Source organism: Solanum tuberosum, unplaced genomic scaffold (assembly GCF_000226075.1).
Source record: "Solanum tuberosum cultivar DM 1-3 516 R44 unplaced genomic scaffold, SolTub_3.0 scf00284, whole genome shotgun sequence".
In the NCBI taxonomy this organism is placed as follows: domain Eukaryota; kingdom Viridiplantae; phylum Streptophyta; class Magnoliopsida; order Solanales; family Solanaceae; genus Solanum; species Solanum tuberosum.
Window position 1 is genome coordinate 593,067 of NW_006239212.1, and position 21,814 is coordinate 614,880.

General features: G+C 35.3%; 1 protein-coding gene and 1 pseudogene across 1 annotated transcript; both read right to left on the reverse strand.

Annotated features, from left to right (window-relative positions):
* Positions 1-13,194: 13,194 nt before the first annotated feature.
* Positions 13,195-14,800, reverse strand: LOC102580796 (uncharacterized). Its single transcript, XM_015314292.1, has one exon. It carries the CDS (start codon positions 14,685-14,687, stop codon positions 13,494-13,496), a length of 1,194 nt encoding a protein of 397 aa, XP_015169778.1. The 5' UTR covers positions 14,688-14,800; the 3' UTR covers positions 13,195-13,493.
* A 2,411-nt stretch (positions 14,801-17,211) lies between these two features.
* Positions 17,212-18,759, reverse strand: LOC102581140 (uncharacterized; annotated as a pseudogene).
* Between the last annotated feature and the right edge of the window lie 3,055 nt (positions 18,760-21,814).

Here is a 21,814-nt window from a genome sequence, read left to right on the forward strand (position 1 = left end):
TTAAGTTGTATTATTATTATTATATGCCGAAATTCAAACAGTTGTAATAGATATTGTAATTCGTAAGATGGAGAAATATGTCCATCAACGATAATAGACGTTATCTCATGTATTTAGATCAGCAAATCATAACTAATAAGAGAAGAAAAGAAAAAAACAACCCTCGTCACAATCCTTTATTTCTTGTTCACACCTTTAAAACCCAACAGATCTAGATCGATAAAACATAATAGTAAATAATATGACATGCAAATTATGCATTTATATTTTGCAGAAAATTACATGAATAATGTCAAAGCGGATGCATTATCACTCATTAAAAAATGAAAATATAGTCAAGAGTAAATGTATGTTCGTGTTAGCCTGCCCGAATCCATCATTTCCTCTCCTAATCGTGTTGCCATTCGAGTAGCAAGTTGATATTCAAAAAAATTATCACTAATCTCATTAACTGAATTTATCATTTCCAGTGCTGAATTTGCATTTGGATTGATTGATCGGCTCCCTAGGTAAACAACAAGTTCAGGGCTAGCACACTGCAAGTGCGCCCCGAAATCACAATCAGCACAACAGTACAACCAATTGTCCTTGTTCATTACTGCATCGCAGATATCACAAACGTATTTGATATCCTTATCTTGGTAAGGAGAACCGAATATGAGCTCCAATTGATGTGGGTGCTTGTCGATGAGAAATGAACTCGGACAAGAGGCACATTACACATGGATATCAAACTGGCAACGGGCACAACTAAAGCTGAATCCGTTTCCAGAAGATCCACAAGCGTTGCAAAGAAAGGAACGAGTCGGGTAAGTTGGAATTGGGAGAAGGGTTAAAGGGTGTGAAGGATGAGATGAGTGATCAAGAAATCGCGGAGCGTTGAGGCAGTTTTCGTGGAGGAAATATTGGCAATTGTTGTAGCCATAAAAATGCTTGTTACTATTGTTTTGTTGCTCACAAGCATTGCAAGTGAGAGTACGTACAGTTGGATTGACAAGTTTCAAGACATGGGGGTGGCTGATATGTACTTTATTATCTTGAAACGATGTCGTCCCTTGGGTCGACGATGTTGTATTGGTACGGTTTTTTTCTTCCCATTGATTTTACTTGTATTTTTGTTAGATAGTGCGAGTAAATTAAGTGAGTTACAGTAATATTTGTAATTGTATTTGACAACTAAGAGCATAAGCTCTGCTCGAGACTACTTTCCTCCATTAATGGAGGGTTAAATGCAGCAAAGAAGAAATCAACAATCAACTGTTTGTGGGGAGAAGAATTGTGTGCATTGCACTTTTTGTATTGAACTGAATGAATGACTAAATCCTTTACAAGATGAAGTATATATACAAAGTAAGAGAGGAAAAATAATAAGAAAAAAATAAGAAAGAATCTCTAACTAACTTCAAGACTGTAACTAACTCTACTGTAGCAACTAACTCCAACTAACTAATTTACTGTGAAATATATTCTCATCAGCCCCCCTCAAGTTGTAAGTGATGTGATCACAGACAACTTGCTCATAAGTGTTGTATGTTTGATCCCAGTCAAGGTTTTGGTGAATATGTCTGCTAGTTGAGAGGTTGTGGAGATGTGATGGAGTGTGACCAGACCCTGTTGAAGCTTGTTCTTAACAAAGTGACAATCAACCTCTATGTGCTTTGTCCTTTCATGGAAGACTGGATTCTTAGCTATGTGAACAGCAGCCTGACTATCACAAAATACATGCATAGGTAGAGAACATTTCACTGTGAGTTCATCAAGTAATCTTTCAAGCCACACTAATTCCCCCACGACCTGCCTCACAGCTCTGTACTCTGCTTTTGCAGAAGATAGAGACATTGTGGCTTGTTTCTTGGATTTCCAGCTGACAGGACTATCACCCATAAGGACCAAGTATCCACTGACTGACTTTCTAGAATCTGGACAAGCAGCCCAGTCTGAGTCACAATAAGCAGTCACTGTGAGATCATATTTGTTTGAGATGAATATTCCCAATGTAGGATCTTGCTTTAGGTATCTAAGGACATGGTAAGCTGCCTTCAAATGTGGTTCCCTAGGGGACTGCATGAATTGGCTGAGGTGTTGAACACTGTATGTTAAGTCCATCCTTGTATTTGTGAGAAAATTAAGTTTCCCTACCAATATTCTATAGTGAGTAGGATCTGTCAATAACTTCCCATCTGTGACTTTAAGTTTTTCAGAAGAATCCAGTGGGGATGTGGTGGCTTTGTAATCCATTAAATCAAATTCCTTTAAAAGATCAATAGTGAATTTCCTCTGTGAAATGAGGGCACCATCATGTCTATATAGTATCTCCAATCCCAGAAAGTAGTGTAATTACCCTAGATCTTTAATCTTGAACTTGTCACGCCCCGAGCCTACACCCTGGGCGCGACCGGCACTTGGAGACCATCGCTAGTCCCAAAGCGAACCCTTGGCCTGGCTTTCTTAACTCAGCAGAAACCTAACTCAACAGAATAACTCAATACAATGAAAGGTCATAAAACAACTCAACTGATAAAATCTGGCCATAAAGGCAACTCGAGTCTCAAAATAGAATATTTATATATATACATAGATGAGAGACTCAACACTAACTGACTGACTGACTGTCTATCTATGAAGCCTCTATAACATTGAGATGGATGTTAGGACAGACCCCGCAACATCTTAATAAAGCAAAACTAGGAAAACAAAATGACCGAGTCCTCTGGAATGCAAAGAGGCTCACCACTGACTCTGGAATGCTCAGCTGGATCAACGGCGTGCTGGAACCTGATCCTGGGTACCTGTGTCTGCATCATCATAAGATGCAGGCCAACTGGCATTAGTACATTGAATGTACGAGTATGCGAGCTGGACCACTAAACAACAACTTAAGCTTGAAAGGAGTACAAAAGAACACTTACCTTGGCTCTGTTCAACTCATGAATAACTGTACTCAAATATAAAGCAATAAGACACATGCAATATATATATAAAGCTTGTAAAACTATTTAACACATGACGTCAAAATCATATTTATAATATCATAAAATACCATGCTTCCTCTCAAAGTCTACTTGTGCAATGCATGAATGAAGTTCCATACCCCCATCCATACTAAGCAGAACCCCTCGAGGAACCATGCAATTTCTACTGTGGGAGTTTCTTTAACCGACAACCACCACTATGAATCTAAGTAGTGACACAACGTCTTGCCTACGCTGCCAGAATTGTCCTATACTTTGCCGTCATATAGAACACGTTAACTTAGTGGATCCACTAACTTAACTTTCGTGATCATTTAAAAAGTATGACCGTTAAATCCCATGTTTGGCTACATGGTTCTTATGGAGAGTTGGTTAATATGAACTCGTGTCCCCAATTCGGTGCTCAAGACTACTCCTAAAAATATACTTTAGCTCATAAGTGTTTTAAACACATCTTTCTTTAATTTGAAATAATTGTTCAAACTACCCTCTTAAAAGAGGTAATTGTTCTTGAAAACTCTTTCTAAAAAGAACATATCAAAACCATATTTTTAATATGATCATTGATGACTCGGGAAGTCATACTGCATAAACATTGATGGTATATCTCGAGACCATACTGTTTAAAACATTGATGACATACTCGATGGTCATACTAATCATGTTTTAGAAACTCTTTTGCAAAACTCATCTTTTTCTTAAAAGAGATGGTACTCAAACTGCTCAAAACTCTTTTGGAAACCTCAGTTTCCTCTCATCTTAAAAGTGAAAACATTTATAAACTTTTTTGGGAATACTTAGTTCCCTAATAACTTTTGAGAAATGAACTCAACTTTATACTCTTGGCTTAACTTGAAACTCTATACTCTTTACTTAACTTGAAACTCTATACTCTTAAAATGAAGTTAAAGCGTTCAATGAAGAATCTTGGAAAACTTTAAAGACTTGCTTGACTTGCTTCTAACTTCTAGACTTGACTCTAACTTCACTTGACTTTGATCCTAACTCGCCTTGAATGGGATTATGGATTCATGGTATATGATCACATGTTTATGGATGAGTTCGGGATGTCTAGATGTACATCAGAGTGTTGAAAACAACTATAAAACATAGGTACATTACCAAGGAACATGCATGAGAAAGTGGGGAATGAACGGGAAAGATTGGAGTCCTTGGCGCTCTGAGAGGCGCGGGGCGCCAGCCTTCAGACTTCAGAGGGGCATGCTGGGCACTTTGCTAGGCGCGCCGCCCCAAAGGCTGGGCTTCAGAGTCCCTTTTGGGGGGCGCTGGCTGGCGCGACGCCCCTGCCCTGTTTCCAGAAAAACTTGACTTTTCTCCTTCATTTTTCCAACTCTAAGCCACCTTAACTTCAAAGGTTCCAGCCCCAAACACTTAAAATCAAAAATCCCCTCAATATACAATGGATTCAACTCGAAATCACAACCGGAAACATGTACCAACACAACCAACAACTTCAACAAACACAACCAATCTTTTCTCGAAATTAAAACGAATTTGGCGTGTGGGGGAAAGAATCAACCCAACACTATGATCTCACATACCTGAATAGGGATCACCCCCGACGACAACCACGACGATCTCCTTATTTGTTCTTCTCTTTCTCCTCTTCTTCTCCTTTTCACTCACAAACCCTCACTCTCACTCTTTTTAAAAAGGAAAAAAATTGATCTAAAAATCAGTCTAAATCCCTAATATAACCAAAAGAATTGGTTACGGAAAAGACCAAAATACCCTTACAAATTCGGGCTGATTCCCTGTACCAACAGCCCAACTTCCAAAGGGCATAACTCACTCATACGAACTCAAAATCGAGCAACTCAGCGGCGTTGGAAAGATCATTCCACGAGCTTCGCAAACATAATTGGAACTACACCTAACTCATCCTGATGTAGGAGTTATGACTGTTCAAAGTTGGCCAAAAACCCACTTTTTCCATACTTAGCTAAATTTTCCAGATTTTTGAATTCTTTCCAAAATGACTATTCCCAATTTCCAGCTTCTTCATAGTTATTTCCAAATGCCGGATGTTACAGAACTGATCATGTAAAAATGTCTTCAGAGAACTGATTTCATCCAAATCAGTCCCAGTTAAAATCACATCATCAACATAGATGGCAACAAACACCAAAGTGTCTCCTTTCGTCTATGAAAGAGTGAGTAATCACTATCAGAATGTGTGTAACCTTTGGAACGAAGGCTACTGGCTAGTTTATCATACCACTGCCTGCTAGCCTGCTTTAGTCCATACAATGATTTCTTCAACCTACAAACCAAATTGCCACTATCCACAACAAGTCCTTGTGGTAGTTTCATATACACCTCCTCATTTAAATCACCATGAAGGAAGGCATTGTTGACATCTAGTTGGTATAAATTTCACCCTTTTTTAACAGCCAATGAAATCAAAATTCTAACAGTTGTTATCTTAACTACAGAGGAAAATGTCTCATTATAATCTACCCCAGCCTGTTGAGTGTACCTTTTCACTACCAAACTGGCTTTAAATCTCTCCACACTTCCATCTGCCTTGTGTTTAATCTTGTATACCCATTTGCATCCAATGACATTCTTGCTTTCAGGTAAAGTGACCAACTCCCAAGTGTCATTGGCATATAATTCTTCAAATTCCTATGTCATTGCCAACTGCCAGGCAGGATTCAAAATTGCTTCTTCATAAGAAGAAGGTTCACATTCATGTGAGATATGCTTTACCAACTGCTAACTATTAGAACATAGAGTGGTGAAACAGACATGATCATGGTTGGAAATGAGGGAAGTGAGAGAGTGTGAAGGGTGAGGATTGTTAGGTATACATGTGGAGGAATGCAAATTGGGCAATGTGTAGATATATTCCTTCAAATAGGTGGGGGTGTGGACAGACCTAGTTGTTCTTCTAAGTGGTAGTGGTGGAGCATCATTAGGGGCAAGAGCAGTTGAATCATTAGGTGGTGTAGGTGTAGGTTGGTTGCTAGGATCCAAAATGAGTTCAGGGGCATTGTTAGTTACTTGGTTATTAATAACTCCATGGGATGTGTTTGAATTTAGCATGTCCTCATCAACAAATGTATTAGTTGTGCCAGACATACAAGTCATATTGTTAGTATTATGAACAAGTGACTTTAAAACTGATGCAAACTGGAACCAACAGGAGAATTTGCAAAAGGAAATACAAACTCATGAAAATGTACATCTCTAGATACATGAACTCTTTTGGTAGCTATATCTAGGACTGTGTAACCTTTTGTATTAAAGGGATATCCAACAAAGATGTGTGGTGTGGTTCTTGGTTCAAATTTATCTTTATGGGTTTTCAAGGTTGTTGGGAAACAAAGGCATCCAAAACTCCTAAAGTGGGAATATGTAGGCATTGTTTGATACAACAGTTCATAAGGAGATTTATTTTGCAATAATTTTGTAGGCAATCTGTTAATGAGGTGGGTAGCAGTTAGGACACATTCACCCCAATATCTCATAACTAATTTGGATTGAAATAAGAGTGCTCTTGCTGTTTCAAGGAGATACTTGTGTTTTCTCTCAACCACTCCATTTTGTTGGGGTGCATAGGGACATGATCTTTGGTGTATGATTCCTTTTTCTTGGAAAAAATAGGTTGCCTCATTGTTATTGAACTCTAGACCATTGTCAAATCTAATGGTCTTTAGTTTGGTTTGAAATTGATTTTCTATGAGGGAAACACATGCCTTGACAGTTTGCAATGCATTACTTTTGCATTTGAGTAATTGTGTCTAGGTTGCTCTACTGTGGTCATCTACCATAGTTAAGAAGTAATGATAGCCATCATGAGTGGGTATATAGTATGGTCCCCATAGATCAATATGCAGTAATTCAAAGATTTTGGTGGTTGAGGTTGTGCTTTTAGGGAAAGGCATCCTAGTTTGTCTAGCCATGGGACATATAGTACAAGTGAATGGTTGTTTGGTAGAAAAGTTTATAGGGATAGTGGAAATATTCCTCATCTTCACAAAAGGTACATGTCCTAACCTAGCATGCCATAGTAATTCAGTATCATGATTGTGAATAGAATTGACAGCAAAAGAAGATGAATTAACAACAGAATCAACAATAGTACAAGCTTCTTTATTGATACTAGGAAGGTATTTTACAGTACATAATGGTGAAGCTTGACACTACCTTGCACCTATTGACACCCATTTTTGACCCTCCACAATATAAATTAATCACCGAGCTTCTTCAATTTTAAAAAATATTTTACAAGTTATTTTAAATAGTTTTGTCACTTCTTATAATTTTTAGTTAATATATATGTTTTACACAATTGTGTGTATAATTAGTATATTTTATAAATATTCGAAAATCATCACAAAAGATTTTACATCTTAGTTAAATATCTTATTAATTTACTTTAGTCTAAGTTATAGTTATAATTTCGAGTTTATTAGTTTGTAATTAAATTAATTATTTTGCAATCAAATTAATTATTTTATGTCGTTAAGATTAAGAAGCTCGTTAATTAATTTATGAAAATTTGTCTTGTTGCAATTTTTAGTCAATTGCTTATCCTATTCTTAAACCTTTAACAGACCAAAAAATGGGCATGTTCCCACGAGTTAATATATATGTTTTACACAATTATGTATATAATTAGTATATTTTATAAATATTCGAAAATCATCACAAAAGATTTTACATCTTAGTTAAATATCTTATTAATTTACTTTAGTCCAAGTTATAGTTATAATTTCGAGTTAATTAGTTTGTAATTAAATTAATTATTTTTGCAATCAAATTAATTATTTTATGTCGTTAAGATTAAGAAGCTCGTTAATTAATTTATGAAAATTTGTCTTGTTGCAATTTTTAGTCAATTGCTTATCCTATTCTTAACCCTTTAACAGACCAAAAAATGGGCATGTTCCCACGACCCAAATTCCTCCTTAAACCATTACCAAAATCCAAGCCCAATTCTTCCAATTTCCAGCCCACAAATTCCATTACAAAAACAAACTCAAGCCCAATTTCAATCCCACTTTTCAGCAATACATACACAGCAAACCCAACATACAATACCAAAACCGTCCCACCTCCTTGCGTTTTCTTCTTCTTTGCATGTGAAACCCAGCAACTCTATGCTGCAAATCCAGCAAAAAATCCCAGAAATGCAACGAGTAAATCGTGCCTGCAGCAGCCATCACTTCCCGTCCCCTTTTCCCCATTTTCAGGGATTTCCCATCCCTTCCACAGTCGCTTCGAGAGAAAAAAAACACATATGAATTTGAATTTCAAATTCGCAAAATCCATCGGTTTCTCCCTCTTTCAATCCCAATTTCAGCCTATAAATCTCCCCTGCTCTTCCACTATGAGGGAGGGGGGGAAATTCAGCAAGGGAAGTCTTAAGAGTGGAGAGGGGAGAAGTTGGAGACAAGAGATTCTTCGTTCTAAAAAGTAGAAGTTTATTTTTAAATCGAGAGGACGAAAAATCGAGAGCTATTTTTTTTTGTATCGATTCTCTTCTAGCTCAAGTTAAGGTCGTAGTGGTGTAAAAGCTTCACGGTCAAGCTCGTTGTCCTAGTCTCGCTGCCTCAAAAAGGTAAAATTCTCTTCTAATCTTAATTTACTTCCGAGATAATATGTTGTTTTCGAAAATATTATCTCATTTTGTTGCCATGCTGTGTGTTTTGAGTTCACCTCGAGATATTGTAGTTGTTGAATTCTGGCCCTTTTCATCGACCCTTGTTTGCTTGGATTAAATATCAAACTAGTACACTAGTTCTTATTGTTAAAATCGGTGTTAAAACCTTGTCATTTAATGCAAAAAATGGGTTAACAAACTGATTAATCTAAGTTTCTTTTGCTTCCCTTTCTTGGCTTAAGTTTTAGTCCTAACGAGGTTAAATATAATTCTTTGTTATTCTTTGTCATTTTGATCACTGCCTGATGTTGTTCAACTCTAATAAATAATGGATCTAATGATAAAAGTTAACCAACGAGGAGTGAAAAATATTATGATATACCTTTTTTTTTAGTAAATATATTTAGTAATTGTGGCATGATATGGTCAAGCCTATGTCACTATCTTCTTTTGTTTTTTTTTGGAAAATGTCTTAATTCTAGGATTTTGGTGCCCTCCTTGAGATTGTCATATTATGATTTCCCCTCTAATGTGTTACTATATTTTGTTCTTTAAGTGAGATCCAACAAGTCTTAGTCCTTCATGGGTTTCCTTTTGTGTATTGTCCTAAAATGATCCTTTGATTATCATGTTTATGATTTAAGCATTACTTTTTGTTACTTAAGACTATGTTTCTACAAAGTTACCAAATATTCCTAGTTACTGCATTTTCATGAATTTAAGTTGTTACTTGATACTAATGCTACTCTTTTCCTTTGTATACATGCCATGTTGAGTTCATTTATGGACTCCTCAAGTCTCTCATGGCATCATGTTAGGCTCCTTAGCCCAATACATCTCTTCTCCGAGTCATTCCGTCTGAAGAAGTAAGGAAGTTGAATTACAATCTCCGGAAAACCCAAAAGGGGTTGTATACAAGATGTATACAGTTGTATACATCGATATACAGGTCAACAATGCAAAAACACAGGGCGGAGGTGAAACACAGGTGTTCGAAAGCAAGAAATACATGAAAGGGGCCGATATACACGCTGATATACACTGATATACATCAGGTGTATACAAAAATGGGAATTGGGTTAAACCCTTAAAGCAGCAACGAATTTGGCCCAAAAAGGGCCCAAATTCATCTCCTCCTTTACTCTCCCAAATTATTTAATTGTGATTATTTATTGTTTGTTTTTTTTTATTAACTCTAGCTTTATTTGTTTTGGTTTTAATTTAATTAAATACCCTAACGAGTAACATTTTTAAACCTTTTTTAAGCGATTTGTTAATTACTTGTCTACTTAGTCTCATTGTTTAAAATCACTTCTTTCTTAGATTATTTCAAATGTTTTAATCCTTGTTTTCACAATATTTACTAAATTATTTTGATCACTTAATTCTTTTCATTTCAAATGATCTTTCTTAAAACAAAAGAAATATTACAATATATATAAACGAAATAAAAATAAAAGAAAATAAACAAAATAAAGTAAAATAATCCTTCTTTAGTTGTTCATTTCTTTTCAAAATTAGTCAAAAAATATTTTTAGTCAAGTCATAGGATAATCGCGTGTTAGCGGGCGCTTCAAATGCCTTAAAAACCTTCTTGAAGCGTAAATAAGAACCTCTTACCCATTTTCTCTAAATTTTTAAAGACTTCATCTGTTAAAGTCTTTTTAAATTAAGTTTTCTTAATTTCTTTAAAAAATTAAGTGGCAACTCTTTTATAAGTATTTTTCTCAAATTGTTTTATACTTTGAACATTTCAAAAAGTGATTTTTCTAAAAATAGGAAAATTACGGCGTAACAACACCAACTAAATGTTCACAATTAACAAGAGAGAAAATAGGCTGACTATTAGAGAAGCAGGTAGTAACATCAGATATTGTGTTGCCATCAGAAGGTGGGAAACAATTACGGCATTTGAGAGACAGAAAATATAAGCCATTCTTGGCTCTACCAAGTTCCAGAGGGCTCTTCAGAGAAGGGCCCTGCAACAAATAAGAGGAATCGTTAAAACTGACCATGCCTTTTGAGTTGTGAGGCCAAGCAATGAACTGATATTAAATTGAACTTGAAACTAGGTACAAACAACACTTTGTATAGAGTTAACACTGAATTCAAACACACATCTCCAATCTCAGTTACTTTAACCTTGTAACCATTAGGTAGTGTGATTAGGAAGGGATAAGGTAGTGTTTGGATGTTTTTGAGGGTGGTCTTATTATAAGTCATGTGATGTGATGCTCCTGAGTCTATGATCCAAGAGCCAACAGTTAGTTTAGCACACCTACATGATAGATCACATATTTCATTAATTGAAGAGTAACAAGAAATTATACCTGCCAGATTCACAGCACTATTCAGCATGCTCCCTGGATTATCAGTTTCATGTCCAGCTTGCAATGTTCCCAGGAGATTAAGTAGTTGTTCATATTGGTTTTTGGACAAATTCACTAGCATTTGCCTGTTCATATCAGAAGTATCCTCACAGTGTTTCTTCTCTTCCTCAGAAGTGTGCACATTTGCTGCAGAACCTGATCCTCTTCCCTTGGGAAACCTTTGCCCTGATGGATATCCATGATGCTTGTAACATATGTCTTTAGTGTGTCCAGATCGCTTGCAAAATTCACAGAACAGGTTAGACCTATTGCCAGTATTAGAGCTACCTCTGAACATGTTGCTGGTGTTGGATGTGTTGGAGTTACTTGCACTTCCTCTGTAGGAATTGTAGTTGGTTTTGAAACCTTTGGGACCAGTATTGTTGTGAGTAGTTGAGGCACTAAGTGAGGTCGATTCTAATGCTATATTATTGGTGAGGTTTCACCTCCTTCTGTCTCTCTTCCTGTGACAATATGGCAAAAGCCTGGGCCATGCTGGGCAGAACACTCATCATTAGGATATTGCCCCTTATAGCAGTATAGAGCTCATTCAACCCCATTAGAAAATGTATGAGACGTCTGTCTTGTTCGGCTTTATGCATTCTGGTTTTTCCACCACAGTTGCACACACATGTGCACTGTGAAGCAACGTCAATAGTACTCATCTCTTCCCATAGCTTCTACATTTTTGTGTAATATCCAGTGATGTCTAAATTCCCCTGCACAAGATCATTGATCTCTTTTTGGAGTTGGTACAATTTGCAGCCATTCGTTTGATCATACCTATCTTCCAATTCATCCCAAAGCTCCTTAGCATTGTTGATGTATTGTAAGCTATCATGCAGATCTGGGGAAAGATAATTGAGGATCCAGCTAGTCACCATATCATCACACTTCTCCCACTGTGCAAATGTTGGATCATCTGTATCAGGTCACACAACTTTGCCACTAATGAATCCAATTTTGCTTTTAACTGATAATGCTCGAAGAACAGCACGTCTCCATGGATCTGTAACCAGATCCATCGAAAATTGCAGGTAATAGAGTGGAACCTGCACTTTCTGATGGATGTAAATAGAAAGGACTTGTGATGTCCATTCTAGCTGGCAGTGTAGAACTAGAATTATTTAATGTTGGATCAACTTGAATATCAACCATGAATGCGGAAAATTAGGCTTAGCAGGAAGAGTAAAATGATTACGCAATTGAAAATCGAAAAACAAAGATCGAACAATTGGGATTTCAATCAGAAAAAAAAATAGTCGAATACACAAATCCACAGGGATGAACTCGACTGGAAACGAATGGGATAGAATGATGAAGCTTGATACTCACGAAGACAATTCTAATTCGGAAATCAATCAGGAACAACCTCCTCGCTCTGATACCATGACAAAACTAAGAGCATAAGCTCTGCTCGAGACTACTTTCCTCCATTAATAGAGGGTTGACCAATCAACTGTTTGTGGGGAGAAGAATTGTGTACATTGCACTTTTTGTATTGAACTGAATGAATGACTAAATCATTTACAAGATGAAGTATATATACAAAGTAAGAGAGGAAAAATAATAAGAAAGAATCTCTAACTAACTTCAAGACTGTAACTAACTCTACTGTAGCAACTAACTCTAACTAACTAATTTACCGTGAAATATATTCTCATCAGTATTTATAGCTACTTAACGATGATAGCAATAGCAAGGGATAAGTTAATAACATAGGAATTCAACTTTCTTAGGTTCATGGAAGTTGTTGCGGTTACGAATGACTTTCAATTTGCTCTTATCCATTAGTTGGCATTTTTAATTTAGACGTGTTGAAATATGCATCAATATTTTGGACGTTGAATTTTTTGTTACTGCAGCATTGAAAACTAACTTGTCATAGGAGCAGACATTTGAATTCATTATTTCTTATGTACACATTACAAACTAATGGGAAAAAAAATACCAATTTCCTTTTTTCTGCCCATCGAATTAAATCTCCTTTATGCATTTAGCTTTTCCTGGTTTCATCTATACATTTAAGCAAAATTGCACGTTTCACCCTTGTATTATAGGGCTAGTGCATTTTTAGTTCTAGTCTTAATTTTTGTGCACAAGATATTCTTCCATTATTTTTTATGTGCATTTTAAGAATTTCTGTTATGTTAGTATAAATGTAAATTCCACCCAACAATATCAATTATCAACAATTGTGAATAGATAAACATAGAAACTGTAAAGAAGATGGAGAAAAATGTGCATCAACATGAACCATAAAAATACAAGTCACCCGGATGTGGTGCAGTGGATAGCGTTGATTCTCTCTCAATCAGATGTCTCAAATTCAAGAGCGCCCCCCCTCCTCAAATTGGGCACTATGCAGCGCTCCAATGTGGGTATGGGAAACTGAAAATAAAACAGAAATACAAGAGTTGAAATAGAACTAATTGTGCTCCAAAAGGAAATAACATAACAGTTGCAAAACATTTGATTTGCGGAAAATTAACATGAATTGAAAAGGTGGATAGCAATTAGCTAGTAGTAATAGCGTCTTGGTGATGGCCCGTCTATCGAATCCAGTATAGCCTGTCTTCCTCGTCTTGCAATCTGAGATTCAATTTGAGCTGCTATAAGCCGCTCATGAGCATCACTAACTGAATTTATCATCTCCACTGATGAATTTACATTTGGAATTTGATATTTTGGGTTTGGATTTCGACGTTGATGTGATGACGGAAGAACATCAGCATCAGGAGATGCACAGTGCAAGTGCGACCCGAAATCACAATCAGCACAATAGTACAAGGATTCGTCCGAGTCCATTATGATATTGCAGATATCACAAGCAAATAGGGTATCCTTATCTTCGTAAGGAGAACCAAAGCAGAGCTCCAACTCATGTTGATGTTTGTCAATAAGAATTGATCTTGGATAATTGAGTTCCTCCTCCTCCTTCTCTTCCTCTTCTGCTTCTTCTTCGTCTTCCGCTTCTGCTTCTGCTTCTTCTTCCTCCTCTTCTTCGTCTTCCGCTTCTGCTTCTTCTTCTTCTTCCTCTGCCTCTTCATCTTGATTGATTTCTTTTTCGTTCTTGATGGGTACTGTTTTCCTGATTACTACTGGATTTTCTCTTGGTTTGTTGCCCAACAGTTTCGGACGTTCTTTTTGGCTGAAAGATTTGGAAATGGCACATTCGAGATGTGTACCAAAATCACAATCAGCACAATAATACAACCAGTTATTAAGATCTACATTGTCACGACAGATATCACAGACAAAAACGTTGCTTCCATCATCAGCATCATCATATAAAGGGGATTCAAATATGAGCTCAAGTTCATGATGATGGTGCTGGGGAAGGACAACAGTTTGGGGTAAAAGGGCACAGTGCATGTGGACATCAAATTCGCAACAGGCACAGCTAAAGCTACAGCCATTGCCAGCAGAGCCACAAGCCTTGCAAGTATAGGAACGATTCGAGTAAGTTGGAGTTGGGAGAAGGGTCAAGTGGTGGGAAGGATGAGATGAATGATCGAGAAAACGCGGAGCATTGAGGCAGTTTTCATGGAGGAAATATTGGCAGGTATTGCAGCCATAGAAAGTAGTATTAGTAATATTTGGTTGCTCACAAGCATTACAAGTGAGTGTTTCAGATGGATTGACAATTAGTTTCAAGAAGTGGGGATGGCTGAAGTGTTGTTTACCTTGACATATCCGTTTCTCCCTTCCCATTTTTTCTCGTAACTTTCAATTGTTGATGCACTTATCAACAACTGGACATGAATATATTAGAGATCTAGCAAGTTCAATGACCAAACTATAGCTAATTGGTATTAGTATTTATAGCTACCCTATTTAATTAGTACTCACTCTACTCTGTCCCTAATTACTTGTCCATTTTTTCTTTTTTAGTTGTTCCTAATTACTTGTCCATTTTGACAAATCAAGAAAGGACAAACTTTTTTTCTCTATTATACCCTCAATTTATTACTTTGAAAAATGTAGAACTTTTTTAAAATCATAAATTTTTAATTCATCCCCTTCATAACTAATAAGAATAAAATGATAAACTCACTATATCAATTATTGTTTTCTTAATAAGTGTATCACTTCAAAAGTGGACAAATAATTAGGGACAGAGGAGTAGTAATAAGTTGGCAATGCATTCAACAACTAAGTGGCATTCATTTTTCTTGATCTCTTCAATATTGTAAGTTGTCTGGGACAACAATTTGGCCAATTGTTATTAAAAAAAAAGTTTAATTAGCACATTGACACAGCTACGTACTAATTAAAATGGGGAGCATCGTTGCATTTTTCAAAGCTAGCGAGGACGAAAAAAGAAACTTGAGAAGTCAACTGTATCATTCATAGATGTTACAAAAGAATCCACTATTGACTTTTTCTCTTTGCAGGTTCATATTCCCATCATTCATTATCATACCGTTGACTATTGACTAATAATTCATCTTATTCTAAGTTTTGATTATTGCAACTAGCTTGCCAAACCAGCGGGCATTTATTAAAAATAAAAAAATCTCGATAGGAATAAGTACAAGCAAAGATGACTAGATAACCTCTGGATTTTGGGTGGCAATTAAGTGCTTTTTGAATTTCATAGATATATTAGAATTAACTAGGTCGATAAAGACTGAGATAAATATTGTGAGGTTAATGCATGCATTGAGGGAAATATCAAGAATGGAGCTTTGGAATGTAGTATTCCTTTTCTTTTCTTCTTTTTTTTTAAAGCAGTAATTCTTCTGATTACTAATGCTCATCGTATTCGACGATCAATAGTCATACAGAGATGTTCTTGGGTACATTAGTTGGTCATTTATTCGGTTCGGATCTATTAAAATCAACACGGATGGAAGTTTCATATCGAAAGTCAGAGTTGACTGAGTTTAAAGGTATTGCAAGAGATGATAAGGGGAGGTGGGTCGGAGAATTCATTGGGTGACTAGGTGTGGTAACGACATCGTGCCTCACAACAGAACTGTGATTTATATATAACGGGCTTGTCGTAACAAATAACTACAACTTGAAGAAAGTCATCATCGGAGACTGACTCAAGTGATTCCTTGATGCTGCTGAGTATGGGAGACATTTGTGATATTAATTCTCACCTATTCATTTATTGTAATGCAAAGAACACAAAGTAAAATATGTTACAAAGAGAATAAATTTTCCATTCAATACAAAACAAGAGTTTCTGTAGAATGTGATGTAATGGCCTTTAATGCCATTAACATTCACAATGTGTTATCAAAAATTAACTCTTTGACTCTACAATAACTCCTATAGAAATTTCCCATATAAGTAGTGCATTTGTGAATGCTAAAAAACCCAACAAAAAATAAAACAAAACATTTCTCTCCTTTCTTCTTATCCTTAGAATTTTTTTGGGGCAATTGGTTTTTTGCACCAAAGTCGGGCCGAAATCGCTTTCAAGGCAGTGGCTTGCCACGACACAGTGTTTGTGATAAGCTATTTACTACTTTGTAATTCCAATCCAATATCAATATTGTAGTATTTTTCCCAACAACATTGTCGATAGTCACCCTGATCACAACCTGATCGAGGAGTGTTGACGTCTTCTATTCGAACTTTGGAATCTCCATAATGCATAATCTGAGCGGAAATAATAAATGTGCAGATCACCTAACAAAACTGAGAAAAATACATCACGAAGAAGACCGGGTAATACTACATAGTCTGCCACATTCCATGCACCAACTACTTCTAGCTAGCGGGAATGGCTCATATATAGCATACCCCTACCCATACCCATAACATGTATGGTGGTAGTTTAGTATATATACCATACAAAAAAATGAACGTGTAATCATTTGTAAATGTTAAAAACAATGTAATGATATCGAAAAGGTTTTTGTTAATTAATATCCGAAGATGTTATAAATATCATTTTGGTAATTTCACAATCAGTGACTATCACTGCAGAAACATAGATTGTAAGATCAACCTTGTTGCTTTATTTATATATGGGAAATGTTAGTATTTTTTGTTTATTTCTTTTATTGTGTATTTGTTTGTATTAGTGCCTTCGAAAATATTTGTGGTTTAGCAAAATTATTACACATAACATTTCACTTCAAAGTATATAGAAACAAACAAGAGATTTATTTTATTGATGTATTCAAAAACTGAAATACAAACACATATTAACTGAAAACAAATCGAAATAACTAGAATACTTGAGATGCATACAAGTGTTCAAAGCACAACCATTACAAACAAAATAACACAGAAAGAGTGATCCAGTACGGAAAGAGTTTAAATTTTCTTTTCCCAGGAAGAAAAGGAAACCTTTAATAATAACGATGACGGAACATATTGGCCATAGTTTGGGCGTTCATATATGCCATTTGAGTTTGAAAATTAAGCCTTGCCTGTTGACCTTGAGCTTTGATCGTCAGCATCAACAATTTCTGCTCATCACTCATATTCTCGTAATCCTCCTCCTCTTCTTCTTCTTCTTCTTCGTTCTCAAGGTTTGAACCATCTTCCTTTTTAACTGTAGCGCATTTCAGGTGCGTGCCAAATTTACACTCGCCACAATAATAAAGCCATTTGCTATCATTGCAAAGTCCACAACAAACCTCACAAAAGATATTCACATATTCGTCACTTGAAAAAGGCCATTGATATTGGATTGCAAGAGAGTGTTGATGATCCTCACGAGTCACAGTTTCAGGCCAAGATGTAGCACATTTAGCATGGAGACTAAAGTTGCATTTGAGGCATTCGTAGACAAAGGATTTTGGTTCTTCACCACAAGCATTGCAACCAAAATACATGGAGTCTCGTTCGGGTAAAGTAGGGTACAAAGTGAGAGGGTGATTAGGATGGGAATCGTGTTGTAGTTTTTTTGGTAACTCGAAGCACTATATGTGGAGTGTAAATTCACAATTTCGTTTTGTGCATTTGTAAGCAGTGCCACAAAGTTTATCCTCACAACCTGAGCAGAGTATCTCCTCTGTTTCTTGAACTTCAGAGAGTTCCACGGCATGGGAGTGGCTAAAATGCTTCATTTTTTTGACTTCATTCATCGAACCTCCATCTTCTTCTTCGTCCTCCTCCTCTTCTTTTTGATTGGTTTCTTGTATCTTGATTGATTCTTCCTCTGTTTTCCTGATTATTACTCGATTTGCTCTTGGTTTGTTGACTGGCAGTTTCTTAGGTTCTTGTTGTCTGACGGATTTGGAAATTGCACATTCGAGATGTGTGCCAAAATCACAATCAGCACAATAATACAACCAGTTATTAAGATCTGCATTGTCGTGACAGACATCACAAACAAAAACAGTGTTTTCGTCAGCTTCGTCATCATAAGGGGATTCAAAAATGAGCTCAAGTTCATGATGATGTTGCTGGGGAAGGACAACAGTTTGGGGCAAAAGGGCACATTGCATATGGATATCGAAGTCACAACATGCACAGCTAAAGCTACAGCCAGTGCCAGCAGAGCCACAAGCCTTGCAAGTAAAAGAACGATTCGAGTAAGTTGGAACTGGGAGAAGGGTCACGTGGTGGGATGAATGAGAAGGATGATCTAGAAAACGCGGAGCGTTAAGGCAGTTTTCGTGGAGGTAATATTGGCAGGTATTGCAGCCATAGAAATTACTGGTAATGTTTGGTTGCTCACAAACATTGCAAGTGAGAGTTTCAGTTGGATTGACAATTGGTTTCAAGATGTGTGGATGACTGAAGTGTTGTTTACCTTGACATGTCTGTTTCCCTCTTCCCATTTTCCTTTGGAACTTCTTTAGTAATCAATAAAGGGGTGCCAAATTAGAAATCAAACAAGCTCAGTGATCACAGTGGCAAATAGTATTCATATTTATAGCTATTAATTATGAGTTTAAGCATAATATATATTGGTAGTGGATCAATTTAACTATATATGACGCTTAATAAGTTGGCAATTAAGGTGTTTCCTTCTACTGTACTTTTGTTTTTAAATCGTCCTTGACAACAATTTGGCCAATTGCCATTCAAAAATATATTTAGGTTATTGAATGACTAAAATTACTTATTAAAATGGAGAGCATCCTTCCATGTTAGTAATGGTTTTTGCACGTTTATCCAAAAAACTTAATCGATAAATTTGGTATAATGTAGTATATGACTTTTTTTGTGCTATGTACTAAAAATCAAAACATACAAAAAGAGTAAAAACTAAGTTATAGAGTCCTTTTAGTTTATCCATGCTTACTTTAACATAAATACACAATTGGTTATAACTCAACTATTTCAAGATCTCTTGAGATTTTTCAGTTATCTTACAACAATATAGATACACAAAAACTTTATGATGATGCTAAAATTTTGTACTAAGTTAATGAAAAATGTTTATTCGCCGAGTCATTATGCTCTCATCTTCACTAATCAATGGTCTCTTTTTGTCTTTATTTATCCTTTTTCACCTAAATTTGAAGTACTTGTTTGAACCATAAGTTTCTATATATATATATATTGATTTGGCCCTCTGAGTTTTTACTGTTACAAGAGTAGCATTTATGACATAGTCTTTATCCATAATATCATAATCAATTAGATAAGTAACGGGTCACTTTGTAACTTATAGATGAATATGATCACTTTATAACTTTTCAGCTTGCAATTAAGTTATGAGGTGAAAATGTTGTGAAAATATTTTAATTACTTAATATTTAATTTATTAGATATTTATAACATTTTTAATTATGATAAAGGTAAAATGGTATTTTAATTTTTAATTTTGTGGCTTTCCATTTTTAGTATAATATGATAATAGATGCTAGCTTGAGCTAGGAAGCCAGACAAGCAGGATTCCCGAGATGGAAGGGGCTGTGCTCTGCTCCAAAAGTTTCATTTGATCATTATTTTAAGAACCCTTATAGAGTTGGTAGCAAAGCCAGGAATTTGGTGAACGATATGCAAATTTTCATATGAGTTGTGTTAAGGGTGTGCACCTGACCATCCTTCGTCTAAGGTGGCTTCGGTATTATTTTTCTTCTTCGTATTATCAGTCTGTGTTGCTTCTTTGAGACCAGTTCCAAACCACACCTACTATAATTCTAACACCACTTCTTGTTGCATTGTTAGTAGGACAAAGCTACTTTAATTTGTTTCTTAATTTGAAGTGTTGCATGGACGACGTTAATTTCTCAAATTTGTTTGTCTGATTTTTACTTAACATAGAGTTTAAGAAAATAAAGAAGATATTTAAATTTTGAGGTCTTAAACTAATTAAAGATGTCAAATGTACTAAAATATTCTTTAATTTTGTCATCTTAAACATGTCAAGTAGAAATTTAGAATTAAAGAATTACCAAAAATAAAAAAATACATTCTTTTTTTTAAAAAAAACAAAAACTATATATACAAGCAAATTGAAACGAAAAAAGTAAAAATATTCACCAAACTTTTCTTTAAAATCAACTTAATTATTTTATACTAAAACTTAACTAGATCCTACGACAGTTTACTCATAAACAAAGACTTCAAGCTCTAATATAATTAATTTAAACTTTTAAATAAGACGATAAAGCCTATTCAACAAGTACAAAGTAATAGTAATACAAAAGACGTGTTAGCCCTATTCGGCTTTACAGGTGGTCATTTATAATAAAAGTAAATAATAAGGTAGATCCACCAATTTGCCAAATTGCCAACTTGGGAGGACAAAAAAAATTAAAGAAACTTGGAAGTCAACTGTGTATTCTGTTCATGGATGTTACGATAAAGTTGACTTTTTGATATTTTCAACTTCATATTCCCATTATTCATATAGTCATACTGCTGACTTTTGACTCATAATTCATTTAACCTTTATTAATTTTAATTAATTTTCTGGACCTTGAAATTTTAATTATTGCAACTAACTAAACTTGTAGTCTAGATCTTTAAGTCAAAAATGGCTTTCTCATGAACTCTCCAGTGTCTTGTTTCATCTGTTATTCAGGCAAAATTGCACATTCAATCATTTTGTTATAGGTCTATTGCAGTTTTAGTCCTTGCCTCAATTGTTGTGGACAAGGTAACCTTTAATTATTTTTATTTGCATTTAATTAATAATTATGTTATGGGAGCATAAAAGGATTGTACAAGAAACAACTAACTCATTAATTCAATTTTGTAGTGAAAAATTGTTGATAAACACCTTTTTTATTAAAATGACTGAAATGTCCTCAAAAATATTTTCAAAAAATATAAATTTAGAAGAGGAGTACTTTTATACATTTTAAGAAAGACAAAAGATGGAAATAAAATAATGTCAAATTGCCTCACATTGGTAGGCAGGAAGCAATTTGTTTTATTATATAGTCTTGAACCATCCTCACCTTCCGAGCTAGTTATTAGAGTATTGGGTTATCATAACAGGGGAAGTCCTAAGATCAAAAAGCAATGCTCGCTTGTTATGGGAAAAAAAATTCACTTGTTTTAGGACCATGCAAGAGAATCGGATTTGCATGTTAGGGCATGTTGAAGACATATTTAAATAAATAAAAATGTATTTTTTTTCTAATGAATTAAGTTTGTTACACACTTCAATAATTAAAAGCCATGTTTTGAAAAAGAGTATTATGAAAATTACAAAAAATAAAACTATAAATCGGAGATGACCAACTTTTAACTGATTTCATCTTATAAATACTTATAATGTTTACCAATAACTTGGCTAAAAAATGCTTACGAATTAGTACAAAACACATTCTAGAACTAGAGTGAATTTACACTTTGAATTCTAACTAATGGTTAAAGATTCGCTTCAAGCGATTGAAACAAACAAGAGACTTTATTTATTGATTGATATTAAATTGAAATACAACAATATAGCACAGATATATATA